Here is an 18,671-nt window from a genome sequence, read left to right as displayed (position 1 = left end):
TTTTCAGCCCAATATGTTAATTTTCTCAAAATTAAAAATTAGTTGTTGACAGTGGGATTTGAACCCACGCCCTTTCGGACCAGAACCTTAATCTGGCGCCTTAGACCAACTCGGCCATATCAACTTTTGTTTACCGATATGTTTTCACTAATTATAAGTTATATACATATTAGTAATATGATATAACTGTAGAGTGTTAATTATAAAGGCGGCCTTGTTTGTGGTGTGAATTAGGGTTTACATCTTCCCAAGATCATTTTGGTCGGCTGATTCTTTTACTCTCTTTCAGTCTTGTCATTGCAGAATCTCTAAGAAGCTTCTTACGAAAATGGTTAGTTCTCGATCTTTGATCTCGTTTCGATTCTTTTGTCTAATAACATTAGATATGCCTTAATGTCAATTTTGTTGTCGAGTCTGATAGTAGTTTCTGTGGGAAAGAACAGAGAACTAAACGATTCCTTTGTTTTTATGTGATCTATTGTTTCAAGCGTGTCTTCTCTTAATGCAATTCTTAGGTCGTTAAGGGATTCGAATTGTAGTTTCATGATTTGATTCATTCCATTTCCATCACAAGTGAGATAATTGGACTTGTGCTGACAAGATAATCTGTGTGTTTCGAAATAATTCTCAGGTCCTTCAGGCCCACCTGCTGAGCTCGAGAAGAGGAAGCACAAGCTCAAGCGTCTTGTTCAGTCGCCCAATTCATTTTTCATGGTAAGAAGTATTCTTTGTTAATTCCTTCAAATTTCTTGCAAGTTTCAAACCACCACAACATGTAAGAACCCCATTGAAAGTAAAGAGAGACAGTAACTGAATCTTACGTCTTTTACCAGTTCATTATTCCTGATCTTGAGGGTAGTTGTAAAGTGTGGATTAGTTAGCGCTTTAACGTCTACGTTCCCTTCAAAAACTGAAACAAAACAAGCTTAACAATACTAGTTTTTTGGATTAACGATGTTTAAATACTTTGAAAAAAAGACTATCACACCTGCAGCAGCATCAGATTCAGTCGCTTCGTCCTCAAATGGATAAAGACTCTGGCTGATTTCTTCATCTTCACCTAAGCTAATGTCATATTCAACATCCATTGAAGGTTCTTCGTCTTCTTCAGAATCAGAACTAGAACCAGAAAGCTCAACATCCATTGAAGGTTCTTCGTCTTCTTCAGAATCAGAACTAGAACCAGAAAGCTCAACATCCAATGAAGGTTCTTCGTCTTCTTCAGAATCAGAACTAGAACCAGAAAGCTCTAGTGTCTCCGCTTCAGCTCTGGTCTCTTTACAGTCAAAACGACCGAACACACTAACTTCAAAGGTTCGGTTACCATCATACACGAATGTCAAGTACTCTCCGTCCACAAGTTCATGGTCCTGTGCAAACTTTGACCATCCAGCTGTAAAATACACACCGTCACGTATTTTCTTCATGCTAACTGTCCAATCTCTTCCTCCAGTGCCTTGGAGCTTTGCTGTGTTTGGCAATGGATCAGCAAGGAATTCGATGAAAGACAAAGGAATCGCCTGATGATCCAAACACATGTATGTTAACTTGTTATAACTTAAATCAAACAGAAACCATGGTGTCTTAGTTTTAACAAGCGTATTATTAACACACATTAAACTGTCATAAAAGCCATCGAGTCTCTCTGTTTTTCAAGTTTACCAACGACAGTTTTTTAACCTATGCTTTAGTGCACAAGAAACAAAGTAAAAAAATCCAAAAGTTGTTACCACTCACAGCTCATTCTATCATTCCGGTTTCATTACAGTTAACAGATTCACCCCAACTGCAAACTAACTAAAAGATTCAAAACCATAAAGCACAACTCTCTCATTGATACTTAACTTTCCTAAAAGTTTGAGACTTTTGCTACTACGGTTACGGAAGACAGAAGAAAGAAGAAAAAGGAAGAGATAAGAGTTATTCTTACAAATGATTCAGAGTCTGTGTGAGAGACGAACATCTTGAAGAAACGAGGAAGCAAAACGTCATCAGCATCATCATGTTCAGGCTCAGCCATGGAGATGTAAGAAGCGAGAGAGAAAGAGAGAGTCGAAGTGGGTCTCTGAGCTAGTGAGAGATGGATACAATACAAACTATGATTCAGACAGAACTGAGCTGTTGTTTTTATAGCCAAGAGAGAAAGAGTGAGAATGAAAGAGAAAGGAGTCAAAGTATGACCGTCAAACAAAACCTAAACAGAGTTGTACTCTAATTCACATATCTTTACTTTACAGTTTGGCCCCATAACTTGTAATAAATTATAGTCAAAAGGAAGCAGAAGCGGATATGAAAATACTCAGTTTGCGTGTGTGCATGAATAAAACAGAGACTGTAATATTTGCTGGTACTGCAAGGATGTGATATTGCAGCCCACTGTATCCTCTGTTGGGTTCACAGATTATTTAAAGACTTATTTTTGGTAGATGTAGTAGTAGGTCGAACATCTTAATAAGCTTATATTAATTTCGTTCACTATCAAAGTATCAATACTAGAACTTGCTAGCTCAAGTTTCTTTACGCACAATTCATGAATTTAATAAATTACTGTTTTTTTGTGCCTTTTTGGGATGGGGGCTTTTTTTGGGGTATTTTAGGCTGGACTCTTGTGTTTAGTGTGACTAAAAATAATAAATCAGAAATGGTGAAATAAATAAAGAGGCAACTCTTATTTTAGAGGTTTAAGGGCATCTCCAATGGTGAAACCCCATGAGGAGTTTTAACCATTTTTTAAGATTATATTTTGCTTTGCTCATAGTTAAAAACTTCATTAGAAGTTCTTAATTTTTTTAACCTCCAATGGTAGAAGTTCTTAAGAAACACATCAGATCAAGAAGGTTGCGCTTACAATGAATGAACCATCAGATCAAGCTAGAAGTCAAGTTCTTTCGGGGATGATTAACAAACCTTTGAGAGAGAGATGTCCAGCCTTTCCTTGCATATAATTAGCTGCCAAGCTCTTAATATCCTTTGGTGCCTTTCTCCCAAACTGCTTATGGTAGCAGATGATTGTATATGCTTGTGATATCCAAGTATAGTTTCACCTATTCACATTAACAATCACATACGAGAGCTTTTATGAAGCAAAACCTAAAAAGCAAATCAAACACACAAATCAAAGACTTTACTCCGTAAGTGTTTATCTTACTTACCAATCTAAAAACATCAAATGTGATCCAAACAGAAGAAAATAAAAAAAACCTTGATGAAGTAGCAGAACTAAAGGTACAAAACTTTAATAGCAGTTTGATTACACTTATCTTGAATGCAATCCTCACTAGCAAGAACAGTCACAACAAAACATTAACTAATTAGGCTAATCAAGCATTTTCCAATCCCTTAGGCTAATCAATCATCTTCAATTGGCATCTGCACAAATTTGTCAATCCAAACGAAATCTATTAACTAGAGCAAACCTAATCAAACAACATCAGCTCAAACTACACTAATTTTTTTCCAATCCAAACGAATAGATACAGTATAGCAAAACCAAATCGAATAACAATATGACAAGATCAATGATAAAGCTTAATTCAAAGCCGAATAACAAAGTAATCATTGGTTAATTAAATCCTCTCAATAAACTAACCTGTACGGACTCGGCGTGATCACCCAAGTTCCTATACTCCGGATTCGCTTTCGTTCCGCGTCGTACCCATGCTTCTCCGGATAGCATCTGCGGCTTGAACAAGCTACCGTGGATTTGAGAGAAGAAGAAGAATGAGAGGAAGAGAGATTCTGGGGTTGGGATTGAGGAAATAGTAACTCGGGTTTGGAGATTCTGGTTACGCCAAACACTCGTAGAAGAGAAATCTGGCTCAAAATCTGTAGCTGTTTTTTGCTTTTGCACAGTGATCGGTCAAGGTATAAACGCTGGAGATGTGAAGATGATGGGATCCATACCTCAATGGTCTCATGATGCATACTAAGAAGGTATAAACCAGCTTCTTAATCATCACTTGTATTTGTTTAACCTTTTGATTGACACAGAACCTCACTGGAATCAAAGGTTTATCAAAGGCCAAAATTAAAAAAAAAATCTGTGAAGCTGTTGAGAAAGTTGTGGTTAGTTTTAAACGTTTCCAACTTTTGTTGTTGTATCTATGTAGTGTAACTTCCTGCATTTGCTTCGTTTTAATTGTCAAAACGTTTCTCCATCAGAACTTTGGATATATGACTGTAAGTGATGCTCTTCTTAAGGTCAGACTCATTGATTTTACTAAGGTCTAGAAGTCTGTCTTGCATTAAGTCTTGTTGCTTTACCCCACTAATAGAACCATGAAATTTTGATATTTCATATATTAGATATTGAAACCTTCAAGTTGGTTTTTGTTTGTAGAGAAAATCAGTTGTGAAAATCACTATAGTGCCAGTCAGATCATACGATGGTAGACCAAAAAAATGATTCATATTGGTTTTTGTTAAATTAGAGTAGAAAGTAGAGCACTAAAGAAGTGCTCGGATTAAGCTTCACTTACGATGGTAGATCGTATATGCCAACTGTTCCGTTTTCGTAAGAGCAGAATATAATCGGCCTGGCCTCTGCATCGTGCAATCCACAAAGAACGTGCACACTCTGTTTCAAACCAGAAAAACATAAACAATCAGAATACTATTTCTTAAAAGGAAAACCAGGTTTACTTGTTGTTCTTGTTATTAGAACTTACTTGTTCTTGGCTGCGTGTATGGATAACTTTCAAGTTGAGACTTTCTGAAGAGCCCCAGACTTTTATGGTCCCATCCAGTGAAGAAGGTAACAGATATTGATCCCAACATAAGAGCGACGTGACAGTGTCACTATGCTGCCTCAATGTCATTATACATTGCAATGTGTCGAGATCCCACACCTGAACATGTTGATTGGAATCAACTCTATAACATGGCAAGTTCTTTTGGGCAAAGATTGAAATAAATGGAACTATCCCCGTACCTTAATGGTTTTATCCACAGAACCAGAGTATAGCCTCTGACCTCCAACAACAAAACACTTACTTCACCACTATGTCCCTCGAGAGATGTGAGGTATTTGAAAGGATCAGACTCAGTGTCGGTAACTTTCCAGACTGTAATTCCAACGAGACCAAAACGGAATACACTTTAGATCCGGATGCAATAAACTGGAAGTAAAGAACTTACAGAAGTAAAGATGGAGTGAGTTAAAAGGCTTACACTCGTCCCAGCACAAAGCATTCCGTTTCCAACAGCCATTGCATTCACCTGACCTCCTACCGAGATACAAATCCTTACAGGTCTGAACATTAAACGCCTGCAAGATTGTATAGCAAAAACTTGAGACTAGCGTCGAGATGAATCCCACTGAATTTCAAAGAATGGTATTTAGAAAACAGATAAATGTCCTGAGGTTAGAATGCCCTAGACTAACCTTTACAGCATTTGGCAAGCCAAGGAAAACCCATGGTCCTTCACTAATTAGAGACCCTGCTTCTGCCTGGAGGTTGATCTCATGCACAAATTGACCAGTATGGCAGTCCCATATTCTCAAAGCACCATCACCACTGACTGAGTAGAGTTTGTCAGAACCTTGAGGTACTGCAATCCCCTTTATATCCTACGGTCAAGAAAAATTAGATGTGAATAAAATCTGCTTTCCATTCAGCCAACACTCAAGATGAAACAACGGTGCATACTATGCTAAACATAATAAAGGAGTATCAAAGCAGCATGGAAACTATATGCGAAGTACCTTTCTATGTCCTTCAAGAGTAGCTACCATCACCAACCCAGGAAAACAACACCAAGAGTGTAAGAACTCGCATTGCTCACCCTTCTTGCAGTTTCCAGCTTTCCAATACTTCCATACAGTTTCCCTAGACTTGGGACTGCCACTATCTTCCGGCGTCCAAACTCTGGAGCCTGAAATAGACGAGCTCCTTGACCCATACAAACCATTCTTCCTTGGCTGGTTTGACACAAGATATCCAGTGCCTGAAACTGGTGAGTTCATCGACCTATGGGCACCATTATTCCTAGGCTGGTTTGTGACACACGATAAAGGAGAATCGTATTTATAGTTTGGTGTAGAATGGGAAGTGAAGTCCTCGTTTAATATTGGGCTTCAGAAATTTAGGCCCATCTTAACCTGCCAAATAGCTAGACGATACGTTTTGATCCATATAAATATGAGTTCTTCTTGTACGCTGTGACATCTGACCTGAGGACCAAAACAAAATAGTAAATACATAGGGGAAGTCAAACCGATGATTCTCTGATTAGATTTAAAAATTTAATGATTCAGAGACAACTTTTCAGAAAATTAGGATATTGGATTTGTTGAAATATTTGTGGCCTGGTTTTATATAAGAAAATATAGGAAAATTATCATTTATAATTCATATGATTTTATCTTTAAAAGAGAAAACGATAATACAATACTTTCAGTTATTCTTATTTACTGTACAAAATATTAATGAAGTGGGAGTATTGGGGTGATGAGTCATGAAGGATAAGATAAGGGTCTCACTTGGTGATAATCAATTATTTCGATCATCTTAGTTTTTTAACCGTAAAAATGATTATGAAAATCGGATGAGGATTAGCACATAAATAAAGGAGTTACATTAATAATGACCTTAATGATAAAATTAATTATAGTATCACAAAAGCCGACGCTCTCACAAGTCTCTCAAGTCTCAATAGACAGGAAACAAGTGCGTGCCGTTTCATGCACGTTAATAAGGCCCACAAAGCCTCTCACGCGCCTCGGTCCCCTCTAACACTACTTTCTCCTTTATGGTTCCTCAAAAGTCGATTAGATGCTTTAAAAACCAGTGGCATTTTCGTTAATTCATCGAACACGTAAGGTTAATCTTATTGATATTTGCTTTACTTCCGCACACGTGACGCTCCCGAGAAGACCCAGTCATAAGTCCACGTCAGCTAATCACCGAGTCATTTCAAATTTCAATCGTATCCCAGCCGTTCGATATTGGTCCCACAAGAAATTATAACCGTTCGATTAGTTGAATTTGAAAAATTCTCGCGATACGATAAAAACAAAAAAATCGTGCGTTACGGCTCTGTCGGAACAAAATCTAAAAGCTGACTAAAAAAATTAAACGACTCTGGAACAAGCTCCTTCTCTGATGTGAAAGAGAGTTTCTGCTTTTGTTTTTGAATTCACTTTCGAAATTCAAAAAATCTTCAACTATAACTCGTTAAAACAGTTTCAGATAGGCATCGAACCCAGAAGCTCAAGCATAGATCTTTTTTTATATCCAGGTAATTGTTAGCTCGTTTAAACTCAAAAGATAATAGTAGCTCTGGATTTCAATTTTTTCTACATGTTCTTCTGTTTGAATCTCTTGCTTTTTGCACAAGCTCGTCTTAGGAAAGAACTTTTTTATTTTCTTAAGGTAAAGACAAGTTGTGGATTTGTCACCAACCTTGTATGTATGTAGTGTGTTTTAGTGGAGTTTGGTTCGAACTCTTATGAAGTATTTAAGCACACGATTTGTTGAAAGAGACTCGCATCTTCTCTTTTAAACAAAGTCTCTCTTCTCTCTTTATTACCTTTCCTCTAAAAACCAGCTTCTTATTCTTCAATCTTTTGTTTTTTCTTTTAATCTCTCTGTAAGCTCTCTCATTCTTGTTCTTCACAAGGGTATTCTTGTCTTTTATTTTCCATGAGCCTTCTCATTAAAAATGTATATACTATACTATATAGTATAATATTATGTTAATAGATTATGGATAGATGCTGATTCGTGATAGATTCTTGTATTTATTTATTACCATATCATTAGCTTTATTTATAGCATTTATTGTTCACACCGACGAAGTAAAAGGAAATTGGAAAAGGACTTGTATATTTTTTGTCTGCTAGGGGTTTAATTTTTGTTCTCCAGCAAAAGAAAAGAAAATATTGATAAGCTTATTTTTGTTCTGTGATTCTCGAAACTCTTTTTTGGTTAGCTTCTTCCTTTTCTTCTTCTTGTTTTTATATAATCCGTGTCCCTTATTTATAACAAATCTACCAACTTGTTCATCACTCATTCAACTACTCCCTTCATTACCACTTTTTTGTTTTCTTTTCATACCTATTTACAGAACTAAAGTATCAATGATTTGCCAGTGTGTCTCATCAAAGCATATTTGATCGTTTGTTTTCTTTTGTTTCTGCAAATCATTAAAGTTCTGTTTCTTTCCTTCTTTTGTGCGATTCAGTGAAATAGAAGAGTTCAAGGATCATGGTGGAGGAGAGAATCGGAAACGAAACTATGGTTGTTGATCCAACAGTTGAAGATTTGTTATTACAGGCGCAAGAGTTTGTGCCTGTTGCTTTGTCTAAAGCAAGAACGGTGAAAGTTTTCTCAAGCAGATGGAGAGTGATCATATCAAGATTAGAGAAGATACCGACATGTTTATCTGATTTGTCTAGCCACCCTTGCTTCTCTAAACACACTCTATGCAAAGAGCAACTTCAAGCGGTCTTAGAAACCTTGAAAGAAGCCATCGAGCTCGCTAACGTATGCGTCAATGAGAAGCAAGAAGGGAAGTTAAAGATGCAGAGTGATCTCGATTCTCTATCTGCCAAAATCGATCTTAGCTTGAAAGATTGTGGATTGCTTATGAAAACAGGTGTTCTTGGAGAAGTCACGCAACCTTTATCTTCTTCAGTTCAAGACTTGGAAACGTTCAGCGTTAGAGAGTTGCTTGCTCGGCTTCAGATAGGTCACTTGGAGTCTAAACGCAAAGCGCTTGAACAGCTTGTTGAGGTGATGAAAGATGACGAAAAAGCGGTTATAACAGCTTTAGGTCGGAGCAATGTCGCGTCTTTGGTGCAGCTTTTGACGGCTACTTCACCTAGCGTAAGGGAAAACTCTGTGACTGTGATCTGTTCTCTAGCTGAATCAGGCGGTTGTGAAAACTGGCTTATCTCTGAGAACGCATTGCCTCCATTGCTAAGGCTACTAGAATCTGGAAGTCCTGTTGCCAAGGAGAAAGCTGTTATTTCGTTGCAGAGAATGTCGATTTCATCAGAGACTTCTCGTTCAATCGTTGGTCACGGCGGGGTTAGTCCGTTGATCGAGATTTGCAAAACAGGGGACTCTGTTTCTCAGTCTGCTTCTGCTTGTACTTTGAAGAACATTTCTGCTGTGCCTGAAGTAAGACAGACTCTTGCGGAAGAAGGGATCGTTAAAGTGATGATTAACATACTCAACTGCGGGATTCTGTTAGGATCTAAAGAGTACGCAGCTGAGTGTCTTCAGAATCTCACTTCGAGCAACGAAACTCTTCGAAGATCGGTTATATCAGAGAACGGTATTCAAACTCTGCTAGCTTACTTAGACGGTCCACTTCCTCAAGAATCAGGAGTTGCAGCAATTAGGAATCTTGTTGGCTCTGTTTCTATCGAGACTTACTTCAAGATAATCCCAAGTTTAGTCCATGTTCTTAAATCAGGATCAGTCGGAGCTCAACAAGCGGCTGCATCAACTATTTGCAGGATTGCTACATCAACTGAGACGAAGAGAATGATCGGTGAATCAGGTTGTATCCCGTTGTTGATAAGAATGTTGGAGGCGAAAGCGAGCGGAGCTAGAGAGGTTGCTGCTCAAGCTATAGCGAGTCTGGTTACGGTTCCAAGGAATTACAGAGAAGTGAAGAGAGATGAGAAGAGTGTAGTCTTGTGATGTTGCTTGAGCCGAGTCCGAGTAATTCGGCAAAGAAGTATGCGGTTTCGGGTTTGGCGGCTTTGTGTTCGAGCAGGAAGTGTAAAAAGCTGATGGTCTCGCATGGAGCTGTTGGTTATTTGAAGAAGTTGTCGGAGTTGGAGGTTCCTGGTTCGAAGAAACTTCTTGAAAGGATTGAGAAAGGGAAATTGAAAAGTTTCTTTACCAGGAAGTAGAGAGCTGCGAATAACAAAGTAGAAGAACATGAAGCAGATCTTTTATCAATGTTGGTATATATATAATGTATTCTGTAATGTTTTCATAATCTTTATGAAACTTAGCCTATGATAATGATATCTTGTTTGGTATGTCTAAATCGTAATGTTGTCATATACTCATATGATCGGAATACACTAAACAGTGTGGACATACAAAACCGTTAGAATATTATAAGGTAATGGCCGTTTTCACTAAAAAAATTCCGGGAAATATTTCAAGTATTTTGAGTGTTCTTATAATCTCAGAACTTATGTTACAACAACGGTTGATCAAAAAAAAAACAAAAAAATGTTACAACAACAAAGACCTTTTCAAGAAAAGACCAAACATCAAACCAGTTTCTGGTTTTGAAAAAACAATAGTCAAGTGGTAGAGATTCTAATGCCGCTCAGAACGTAGCCTCCAAAAGAACTCATCTGCATGTGAGGGTGAGATCTTGAAGGAAGCACCTGCATTTCGAGATATACATATATGAATGAATGAACAATCTCTTGATGATCTATCTATCTATTGGGATTTGCAAAGAGAATATTACTATACCTGATATTCGCGTAGCCACGGTTCTGTTATTTGCAGGTTGATCGCCATCTTCTCCTGCTGAAGCTTGTGCATACATGTCGCCAGCGGCTGTGAATTTCATAATGAGATTTTGTTCATTATTACCAGACATATTAAACGCTTAGAGCAAGTTCACTAAGCTAAATGTCTACTATATCTAGCCTAGAACTGAATGTAGCAGATTCTAATCGGTTAAAAAGCAGTTAGTAAGGGATTTGTTCTTCTGACATACCTGTAAATACTGATGATATATTGCAAAGGGAGCAGAATATGAGAGCAGTGGCAATACATCTTTAACTAAGCTCCAAGGGTCTTGGTCTTGTGCAGCCATGATTAGACTGCAAATCAGACGATCTTTTAGTTATGAATGAACAGAATCCAATATCATTCACAGAAACACTTATTGACTTATATATTTACTTACCTAGAGAATCCGTTTTCTCGCCACATCTCTACTGTTTCTTTTGAAGCTTTGGCTCCAGCTTTTGGGGCTTTGATTATTTTGCTCTCTGGGACGACATTATCTACTACTCTAGCCTCAGCTGTCACAGTTATTTCTTCCACCATAATATAAGATGTAGCTGTTTCCTGCATGTTTCAATTAAAACCTTCTGTTAGAACCACAAGATTTTCTCAAATCAAGACTCAAGTGAAACTGTATAGGTTCGCAACTTACATTGATATTGTTCTCAGCGTTACAAACTTTTTGTTGATTGTTATCTTCAGGAGACACGGTATTGGCTGACGAGAGCTCGTTTATAGATGACTGCACGATCCTACACACGAGAAAAGGAACACACAAATGTCAATTACAGATACATTCTATAGAACGGTTACAATTATAGACTAGAGAGAAAAAGACTTGGGAGAGACCAATCTCGAACATACCTCTCTAAAACCTTGTCACTAAAGTTGAACATCCTTACCATCTCCACAGGATAAGGAGAACTTCCCTTATATGTATTGCAAACATAACCAGTGCCTGTTAAAAGGAATATATACATTTAAGACTCACAATAGCAGTGGCATAAAATATGCATGATGTAAGATTGCTGCTTAGTGTCATCATTAGTTGGACATTATGAAAGATTTGAGGTCATAACAATATACCTCCTAAACGTTCAGCCACTGCACCAGTGACAAGGCCACCAACCATATCCACAACAAGCACATCCGAGTATGCAGTGACATTAGCCATTGTTAACAGAAGAGATAACGCATCTACTCGTAAGAATCTACAACACACACAAAAAGATATACAACACAATCAATACATAATTGTTATCGTAAAGAGCGAGAATTCAAATCTCAACAGAGGAAAAAGGACTTAGGATCTCTTCAGAATACACAATTACTTAATGAAAACAAAACAAGTGTACTACTTACCCGATTCTGGCTGGATATTTCTTGAAATAAGCTTCACATATACTGGTAAACAATAAACAGATCCCTTCATAAGAAAAAACGAAAGACGCCGAGAAAACAAAAGGAGACAACAACAAATAATAATGAATACCTTCGAGAAAAAGGCCGTCGAAGAAGCAGCTTTGGAGCATATTTCTTCTGCTTTTTAAGCTTATATTTTTCCTACAAGATAGTAACAAGAAAAGTCAAATTATATGTCTTTCCAAAACTACTATCAAAGTAGAAGCAGAGAGATTATATACATTACCTGAGACAACTGAGTCTTCATATCAAACGTTTTGCTGTTTGCAATTAGAGCTTCAATAATCTCATCCCCTTTTGCACCCTCTCTACTCATCAAAGACAAAAAAAACAAATTAAGCAAATCTTCCATAATAATAAAAACAGGGGAAATAAAGAGTTCTTCTAACCTCCGCATAGCTTCAATTTCTTCACCAGTAAGGTTCTGAGCTTCATTATTGTCAACGAGTTCCCTATTGTCTCTTGAATCTTGCATTACATTATTACTGTTATTTTCTGTATAAGCAAACATCAATCAGACCAAATTCAATCTATCTTTAAACCAACCATCAAAAAAAACTAAAACATTATAGATTATTCAGTTTCTTTAGTTATTCTTCAGCTTAAAAGAAGATGTGATGATATTGGTGGTATTAAAAAACAAACCTTGCTTAACGGGTAGAATGCGAGAGAGGAAAGAACCATCTTCTCCGCTTTCGACTTGGAACAGAGATCCAAACGGAGCTCCGATCAATGGTTTTAATGAATAGTTCTTATTCCCAATCTTTAATATTCTGCAAAGAAGATAAAAAGAATCAAAAAACCAAATTGAGGATGAGAATCAATCTGGAATAGAAAAATTTTAAGAGAGTTTAAAGGATGAGAAGACGCACGCGCCACCAGATAAACGAGCGAAGACGAGACGGTCACCATCGTTAACGTCGAGCAAAACACTGTAACCTTCGCTAGCCAATCTGGGATTTGGATCTTGAGGCTTTGTATCTTCCTCCGACATGACTCTCTGATCCTTATTGAGTTCCATCACCAATAAGGCAATAAAGAAAAAAAGACTGCAGTTATATGTTTTTGGTTAGTTTCAGTTTCGTGATTACATAATAAAAAGTGAATGACGGATTCGTATAAGTATCAAAACCCTAACTAACGACTACGGTTTTGTCGGTTTAAGGAAAGGTGCGGTTTAAATGTTAAAATTAGGCCTCAAATCATAACCCAATTCGATTTTATTGGGCTTTTAGAGGCCCAAACAATTTTTAATAATATCCCAGCCACGTGGACTTTCATAGTAGTTTCCTAGAGATGTGTGCCACGTTTATGAGACGCGCGAGATAACCTCAACTTCCGAATAGCAGAGTGAGATGAGATGGGCAGAATCGACGGCTGAGAATAAGTGCGTTGACACAGACGGCGTTGTTTTGTTTGTTTATCAGGAAACGAAGATGACCAAACAAGCCCTATCTCCCCCACGATTACAAAACAAGATCAAGACAAAAACAATTCGTTCCAAAAACTGAGGCATTGGATCTTTAATTAGTTGATCGCTTCGCTCTCTCCCTCTGTTCACATATCTCATCCCAAAGGTATCTGATTGTTTACAATTTATATAGTTGAATTCAGATATTAATTTACAATTTCTTAGATCAGAAACGAGTTTGAAGATCGAAAAAGGCTGTGAGTTTGCTAAATTTGATTTGGGGTTTTTTTTTTGCAAAAGGTCTCTTTGGTGATAAACGTTTTCTGGGGTTTTTTTTTTTTTTAGTAGTTTTTCCAGAGAGAAGAACATGGCGACGACACTAGATGTATCAAGAGCCGAGCTAGCTCTTGTGGTTATGTATTTGAACAAAGCTGAGGCTAGGGATAAGTTATGCAGAGCTATACAGTATGGTTCCAAGTTCTTGAGTGGTGGACAACCTGGTACTGCTCAAAATGTTGACAAATCTACCAGCTTAGCCAGAAAAGTCTTCCGTCTTTTCAAGGTTATAGATCCTTTTTTAGCTGTTTCGGTTTCGTTTTCCCAACTTTGATTTCGTATTTTTTAATTAACTAGATATGTTTTGTTCATTGTTGCAGTTTGTTAATGACTTGCATGGTCTTATCAGTCCTGTGCCTAAAGGGACTCCACTTCCTCTTGTTTTACTTGGAAAGGTATGTGCTTCAGAGCTTAGAGTTCGTTTCAATTTCAGACTAAACCCATTAATGAACTGTGAAAAGGAATCTCAAGTACCAAGGTTTATTAGTCCCCTCCCTTTGTTTACATATTTTTGTTCAGGATCTATCTGTGTTGATGGATGTTTTTGTTATTTTCAGTCTAAGAACGCACTTTTATCTACGTTCTTGTTCCTGGATCAAATTGTCTGGCTTGGGAGATCAGGAATATATAAGGTAAGAGAGATCAAATTCAAATATGTGTACCTATTGAAGTTTTGTGTTTTGGCTGATGTCTTTATGTATCTCAACACAGAACAAAGAACGAGCTGAGTTACTTGGACGTATATCTCTTTTCTGCTGGATGGGATCTTCTGTGTGTACAACTTTAGTCGAGGTCCATCTCTTCCTTTCGCTTTCCCAATCGATCCCTCATGTTACCTTTACCTTTTTCACCACTTATATTTATCGGTTTTCACTGTTATTAGATTGGTGAGATTGGAAGGCTTTCTTCATCAATGAAGAAGATTGAAAAAGGACTCAAGAATGGTAACAAGTATCAAGTAAAGTTCTCTCTCCTTTTATCAAGAATCTTCTAATTCTACAAAATCAAATCTCCTTTTATCAGCAACTCAAATTCCTGTTTATCAAATTGCAGGATGACGAGTATCGTGCTAAGCTTAAAAAATCAAACGAGAGGTCACTTGCTTTGATCAAAGCAGCTATGGACATTGTTGTAGCAGCTGGTCTGCTTCAGTTGGCTCCAAAGAAGATCACTCCTCGTGTCACCGGAGCTTTTGGATTCATCACCTCCGCCATTTCTTGTTACCAGGTAAACACTTCTTTCTTCACAAAAACCGATCTTTCCAATGTCGTAACTTTCTTCTGCTGATCTTATATGACTCTCATTATTCTCTACAAACCACAGTTGCTTCCAACACGCCCCAAGATCAAAACACCCTGAAGCCGATCGAGGAAGTTGGTGTCAAGGAGAAAGTTTATGTTGGTCTTTTTTAAGGAAATTTGCTGCTGTTACTACCTCGTATAAATACATACATATATGCAGGAAGGATGATTTTAATAAATATGTTTATGCCTCAGATTCTTGATACACAAGTTTCAATATTGAATTATTATTGTTAGATGTTGGTTTTTCTAAGCAAATACTGGAGTAGTAAACCATTATGGTTATTGAAATATAAAGCCTGACCACCTGAAACTCTCCAAACCAAACATCAATCTATAATAATAGTTACTATAGTAATAGAAATTCAATCTACTTGCTAGCCGAGCAAGCTGCCCTAGAAATGCATCAACCATCTTGTTTGCGAGTCGAAGAGCATCCTTGGTTCTCCCAACTTTCATCATTTAGGCTTTTACTGGTAACCATTAGAGGAACAAAAGGAAAATAAATAAAAAAGAACAATAAGAAACGGAATAAACAATTTTTGAGGAATGAAAGGAAAAGATGCAGAGAAAGAACAAAATAATGACTGGTAACCAAATAATAACAATATTTTTAAAAATAGATTAAATATTAAATCAATCAATGAATAAAAATACTAATACTACTTTTAATGTATATAAAATAAATTTTACATTTGATTTTAAAATAAAATTTGTGAATTAAATTTTAGAGACATCATATTAAATACTAATAGTTAATATTAACCTACAATAAAATTTAATTTAAAATATTCTTTAGTTTTTATTTATGATATACACATCTTTTAAATTTAATTTACTATTCATACAATTTCCAAATAAAACTTTCAAATTAATTTAACATGAAATTTTGTATCAAAGATACTTTTCTGCCAATATACTGTGAAAAATATGAATATTATTGTATTATAAAATTAAAATATTATTAATAAACAGATTTTTTTTATTTATTTTAAAATAAAAAACGAATTTTAATATTAATTCTTTTTGTGTTCCATTTGTTCCTCATCAATTTTGGTGAGGAACATTTTTGGTCTAGTGTTCCTCATTTTATGAAGAATGTAGAGGAACGATGAGGAAATAATATTCTTTGTAAATGGTAAAAATTTTGAGGAATGAAGAGGAATATCATATTCCTCCTCATTCTTTTCATAAATTTTGGTTACCAATTGGAGCCTTAGCATTTCTATCATTTCTATCTAAATAATATATTTAAATGATACATCTAAATGATTCATCTTAATGTCAAATGACCTTAACAAATAAGACAAAAAAAAGTTCATTTAGATAATGCATGTAAATGCAAATGACTTTGTTTGGTATAATATTTGAATAGAAAAATGACTAATATGCCCATGTTTTGATCTAATATTTTTTTAATCTTAATCTTAACCATATTAATTGTAATTACTGATCTAAAATATATATATGAATATATTTTTATTCAATACCAAACAAAAATTCTGTAAATTTTAATATTAGTATTATTATTTTGGCATTATAATTTTTAATTACTCGTAAGAGTTCATTAATTTTAAAAATTTGAAAAGGATGGCCCATATTTCATCAAAGTTGCCAACTAACACACAAATATCAATCAAAATTAAATAATGTCATAGTCTCGATACATGGATTTGAAATGAAATAATCCCTTACAAACATCAACAGCTAATTTACATGCATAGAGAACATCTACAAATGTGTGTTAGTTGAATAATTTAGCCATGTATCTACAAATATCAATCAAAATTAAATAGTGCAGCATTAGAGAAAATTAAATGACATGAATAATTTTACATAAATGTCATGAAGAGTTTTACAAACTATAAATAATTTTTTCATGTCATTAATGTAAAACTCTTAATTTAGTTTTATGTTATCTCGGGTCTAATTGAATTGTATATAAATACTAAATACCTTCAAACCAAATAGGTAAGTATTATTAGCTTAATGTGTACTAAGGTTGTGCAAGGCACCATCTAAAGTCATGAGCTGAAATCGATTCACGTTGCATACAAATTGATAGTAATGTCATGCAAATAATATAGATAAAATTTTCTAAAGTTTGAATTGCTTATAGTTTTTTACTTTCCTCATGATTAGATCTTCGAAAGTTTTTGTAAAATCACCATATGTTGTCTGCGCATTCCATGCGAAGTGCCTAACGAATGGAAAACTACATAAAGGCGGAATTAATTTGTTTAATAAAACCATCATCAAGATGTACGGTGAAGTGGGTCAAATTAGATCAGCTGAAAGATTTTTCAACCGGCTCCAGAAAACCAGCATGGCCTCTAGGGACATAATGGTTTGGGCGTACACCCGTAACAAGCCTAAAAAAGCTATTGCCATGTATCACAAGCTTGCAGCAGATCAAAACTTCAAACCATCTCCGTACTTCTTTGATGGTCTTTTTGTGGCATGTGACGCGGGAGGTTTAATTTGCGACGCCATGAAGATACTGAAGTATATACAAGTACTGAAGAATATACAAGTAGCGCTGTATACAAGTATTGAAGTATATAAAAGTACTGAAGTATATAAAAGTACTGAAGAATATACAAGGATATCCCGATTGGAGCAAAGTGGAGCATCGACATTATGGATCCCTTGTTAATATGTTGATGAGAGCAGGTGATTACACCAGTGCGATGACGTTAATCGAGGCAATGTCCTTTCAGCCAGAAGATCAGATCACAATAAACTTTGTCTTAAGTTTCTGCCATACCCATGAAGAAGTTTAAAGATTCATCAACTGTTTGAAGGGTCAGAACATACGATATGAAGTGCTTCCATACATCTTGCGGAAATTCCCACTGGTTGATTGGGGAGTGAACATGACCGAGGCAAAACCAAAGGCCTCATATAGTAGCTAAAGCTTAGCATATTGCAAAACAGACCGAGGTAACACTTCTTTCTCCACAAAAACCGATTTTTGTAATTTCCTAACTTTCTATAGCTGCTGATCTTGTATGCCTCTCATTGTTCTCTACAAACCACAGTTGCTTCCGACACGCCCCAAGATCAAAGCACCCTGAAGCCGATCGAGGAAGCTGGTGAGACGGTAATCACTACGGAAGTTCAGGTTTTATTAATTTTGAAACGTAACAATATAATATCCCAGATATGGAATCTCTTTTGTCTAGATAAAGCAATTTAATTTCACCTACTCTAACAAAAAAAAAAGTTTTTAAAGTCTGTTCTTAAAAGCTTTTGTTGGTTTAAAATTTTAAAAGTAATAATACTGTAATAAGAATCTTTCTTTGAATTATCAAGTCACCTCTGCTTTCTTCGAGTAAAAAATAAAACTTAGTATCGTTTTGGAGCAAAAATTGCTTTATACTACAATATACATTTTAGAAATACTAAATAATAGTATCTTTTAATCAAAATATGTAGAGGCGTAGAGACGATCTTATATACATATTCCGTGTAACCGATATGTAGTTCCAACTTCATAGCACGTGGACATCTCCAAATTAGACCCAATTCGCCGCTGAGCAGTGCAAGTGTGCAACCACTTTTTTACGAGTCAAACGATTAATAAGTTTTATTTTTACTCGAAGAAAGCGTAGGTAACTCAAATTATAACGTATTCTGAGTTCTGACTATAGGAAAAATGAAGAAATGCATCGAATATATACATTAGAATTTTTTTTTTTTTTTTTT

At 36.0% G+C, this 18,671-nt stretch overlaps 3 protein-coding genes, 1 long non-coding RNA gene, 1 other non-coding gene and 2 pseudogenes across 13 annotated transcripts; 3 read left to right on the top strand and 4 right to left on the bottom strand.

Moving 5' to 3' along the window:
• On the bottom strand, positions 44-124 carry TRNAL-AAG. Its single transcript has one exon. It is a non-coding gene; the product is annotated as a tRNA-Leu (tRNA).
• Positions 214-1,215, top strand: LOC104793536. 3 transcript variants are annotated; one of them, XR_769341.2, is made up of 3 exons: positions 214-331; positions 632-714; positions 979-1,215. It is a non-coding gene; the product is annotated as an uncharacterized LOC104793536 (long non-coding RNA). The 3 variants fall into 3 exon arrangements; XR_769342.2 differs by having other exon boundaries at positions 1,094-1,186; XR_002032496.1 differs by having other exon boundaries at positions 995-1,086.
• On the bottom strand, positions 674-4,200 carry LOC104793538 (B3 domain-containing protein REM20-like). 2 transcript variants are annotated; one of them, XM_010519898.2, is made up of 5 exons: positions 3,590-4,200; positions 2,908-3,044; positions 1,931-2,118; positions 989-1,520; positions 674-910 (listed from the first exon to the last, which is right to left on the bottom strand). In XM_010519898.2, the coding sequence occupies exons 2-5, from the start codon at positions 2,939-2,941 to the stop codon at positions 759-761; spliced, it is 906 nt and encodes a 301-aa protein (XP_010518200.1). In that variant the 5' UTR covers positions 2,942-3,044; positions 3,590-4,200; the 3' UTR covers positions 674-758. The 2 variants fall into 2 exon arrangements, with proteins under 2 accessions (XP_010518200.1, XP_010518202.1); XM_010519900.2 differs by having other exon boundaries at positions 1,931-2,070.
• Positions 4,475-5,965, bottom strand: LOC104699470 (annotated as a pseudogene).
• LOC104793534 lies at positions 7,037-10,000 on the top strand (annotated as a pseudogene).
• LOC104793535 (tRNA (adenine(58)-N(1))-methyltransferase non-catalytic subunit trm6-like) lies at positions 10,085-13,011 on the bottom strand. 2 transcript variants are annotated; one of them, XM_010519897.2, is made up of 13 exons: positions 12,788-13,011; positions 12,561-12,688; positions 12,305-12,410; positions 12,142-12,223; positions 11,986-12,056; positions 11,856-11,897; positions 11,580-11,704; positions 11,358-11,451; positions 11,146-11,245; positions 10,894-11,057; positions 10,702-10,807; positions 10,452-10,538; positions 10,085-10,360 (listed from the first exon to the last, which is right to left on the bottom strand). In XM_010519897.2, exons 1-13 carry the CDS (start codon positions 12,934-12,936, stop codon positions 10,274-10,276), a joined length of 1,341 nt encoding a protein of 446 aa, XP_010518199.1. In that variant the 5' UTR covers positions 12,937-13,011; the 3' UTR covers positions 10,085-10,273. The 2 variants fall into 2 exon arrangements, with proteins under 2 accessions (XP_010518199.1, XP_019082417.1); XM_019226872.1 differs by having other exon boundaries at positions 12,305-12,383.
• Positions 13,274-15,199, top strand: LOC104793533 (peroxisomal membrane protein 11D). Of its 5 annotated transcripts, none has more exons than XM_010519892.2 (8): positions 13,274-13,492; positions 13,675-13,888; positions 13,983-14,057; positions 14,220-14,294; positions 14,374-14,454; positions 14,546-14,620; positions 14,716-14,889; positions 14,986-15,199. In XM_010519892.2, exons 2-8 carry the CDS (start codon positions 13,694-13,696, stop codon positions 15,019-15,021), a joined length of 711 nt encoding a protein of 236 aa, XP_010518194.1. In that variant the 5' UTR covers positions 13,274-13,492; positions 13,675-13,693; the 3' UTR covers positions 15,022-15,199. The 5 variants fall into 5 exon arrangements, with proteins under 5 accessions (XP_010518194.1, XP_010518193.1, XP_010518198.1 ...); XM_010519891.2 differs by having other exon boundaries at positions 13,672-13,888; XM_010519896.2 differs by having other exon boundaries at positions 13,274-13,583.

This window comes from Camelina sativa, chromosome 6 (assembly GCF_000633955.1).
Source record: "Camelina sativa cultivar DH55 chromosome 6, Cs, whole genome shotgun sequence".
Taxonomy (NCBI): Eukaryota; Viridiplantae; Streptophyta; class Magnoliopsida; order Brassicales; family Brassicaceae; genus Camelina; species Camelina sativa.
Note: the sequence above shows the minus strand (reverse complement) of the source record. Positions and strands in the feature narration are given on the sequence as shown.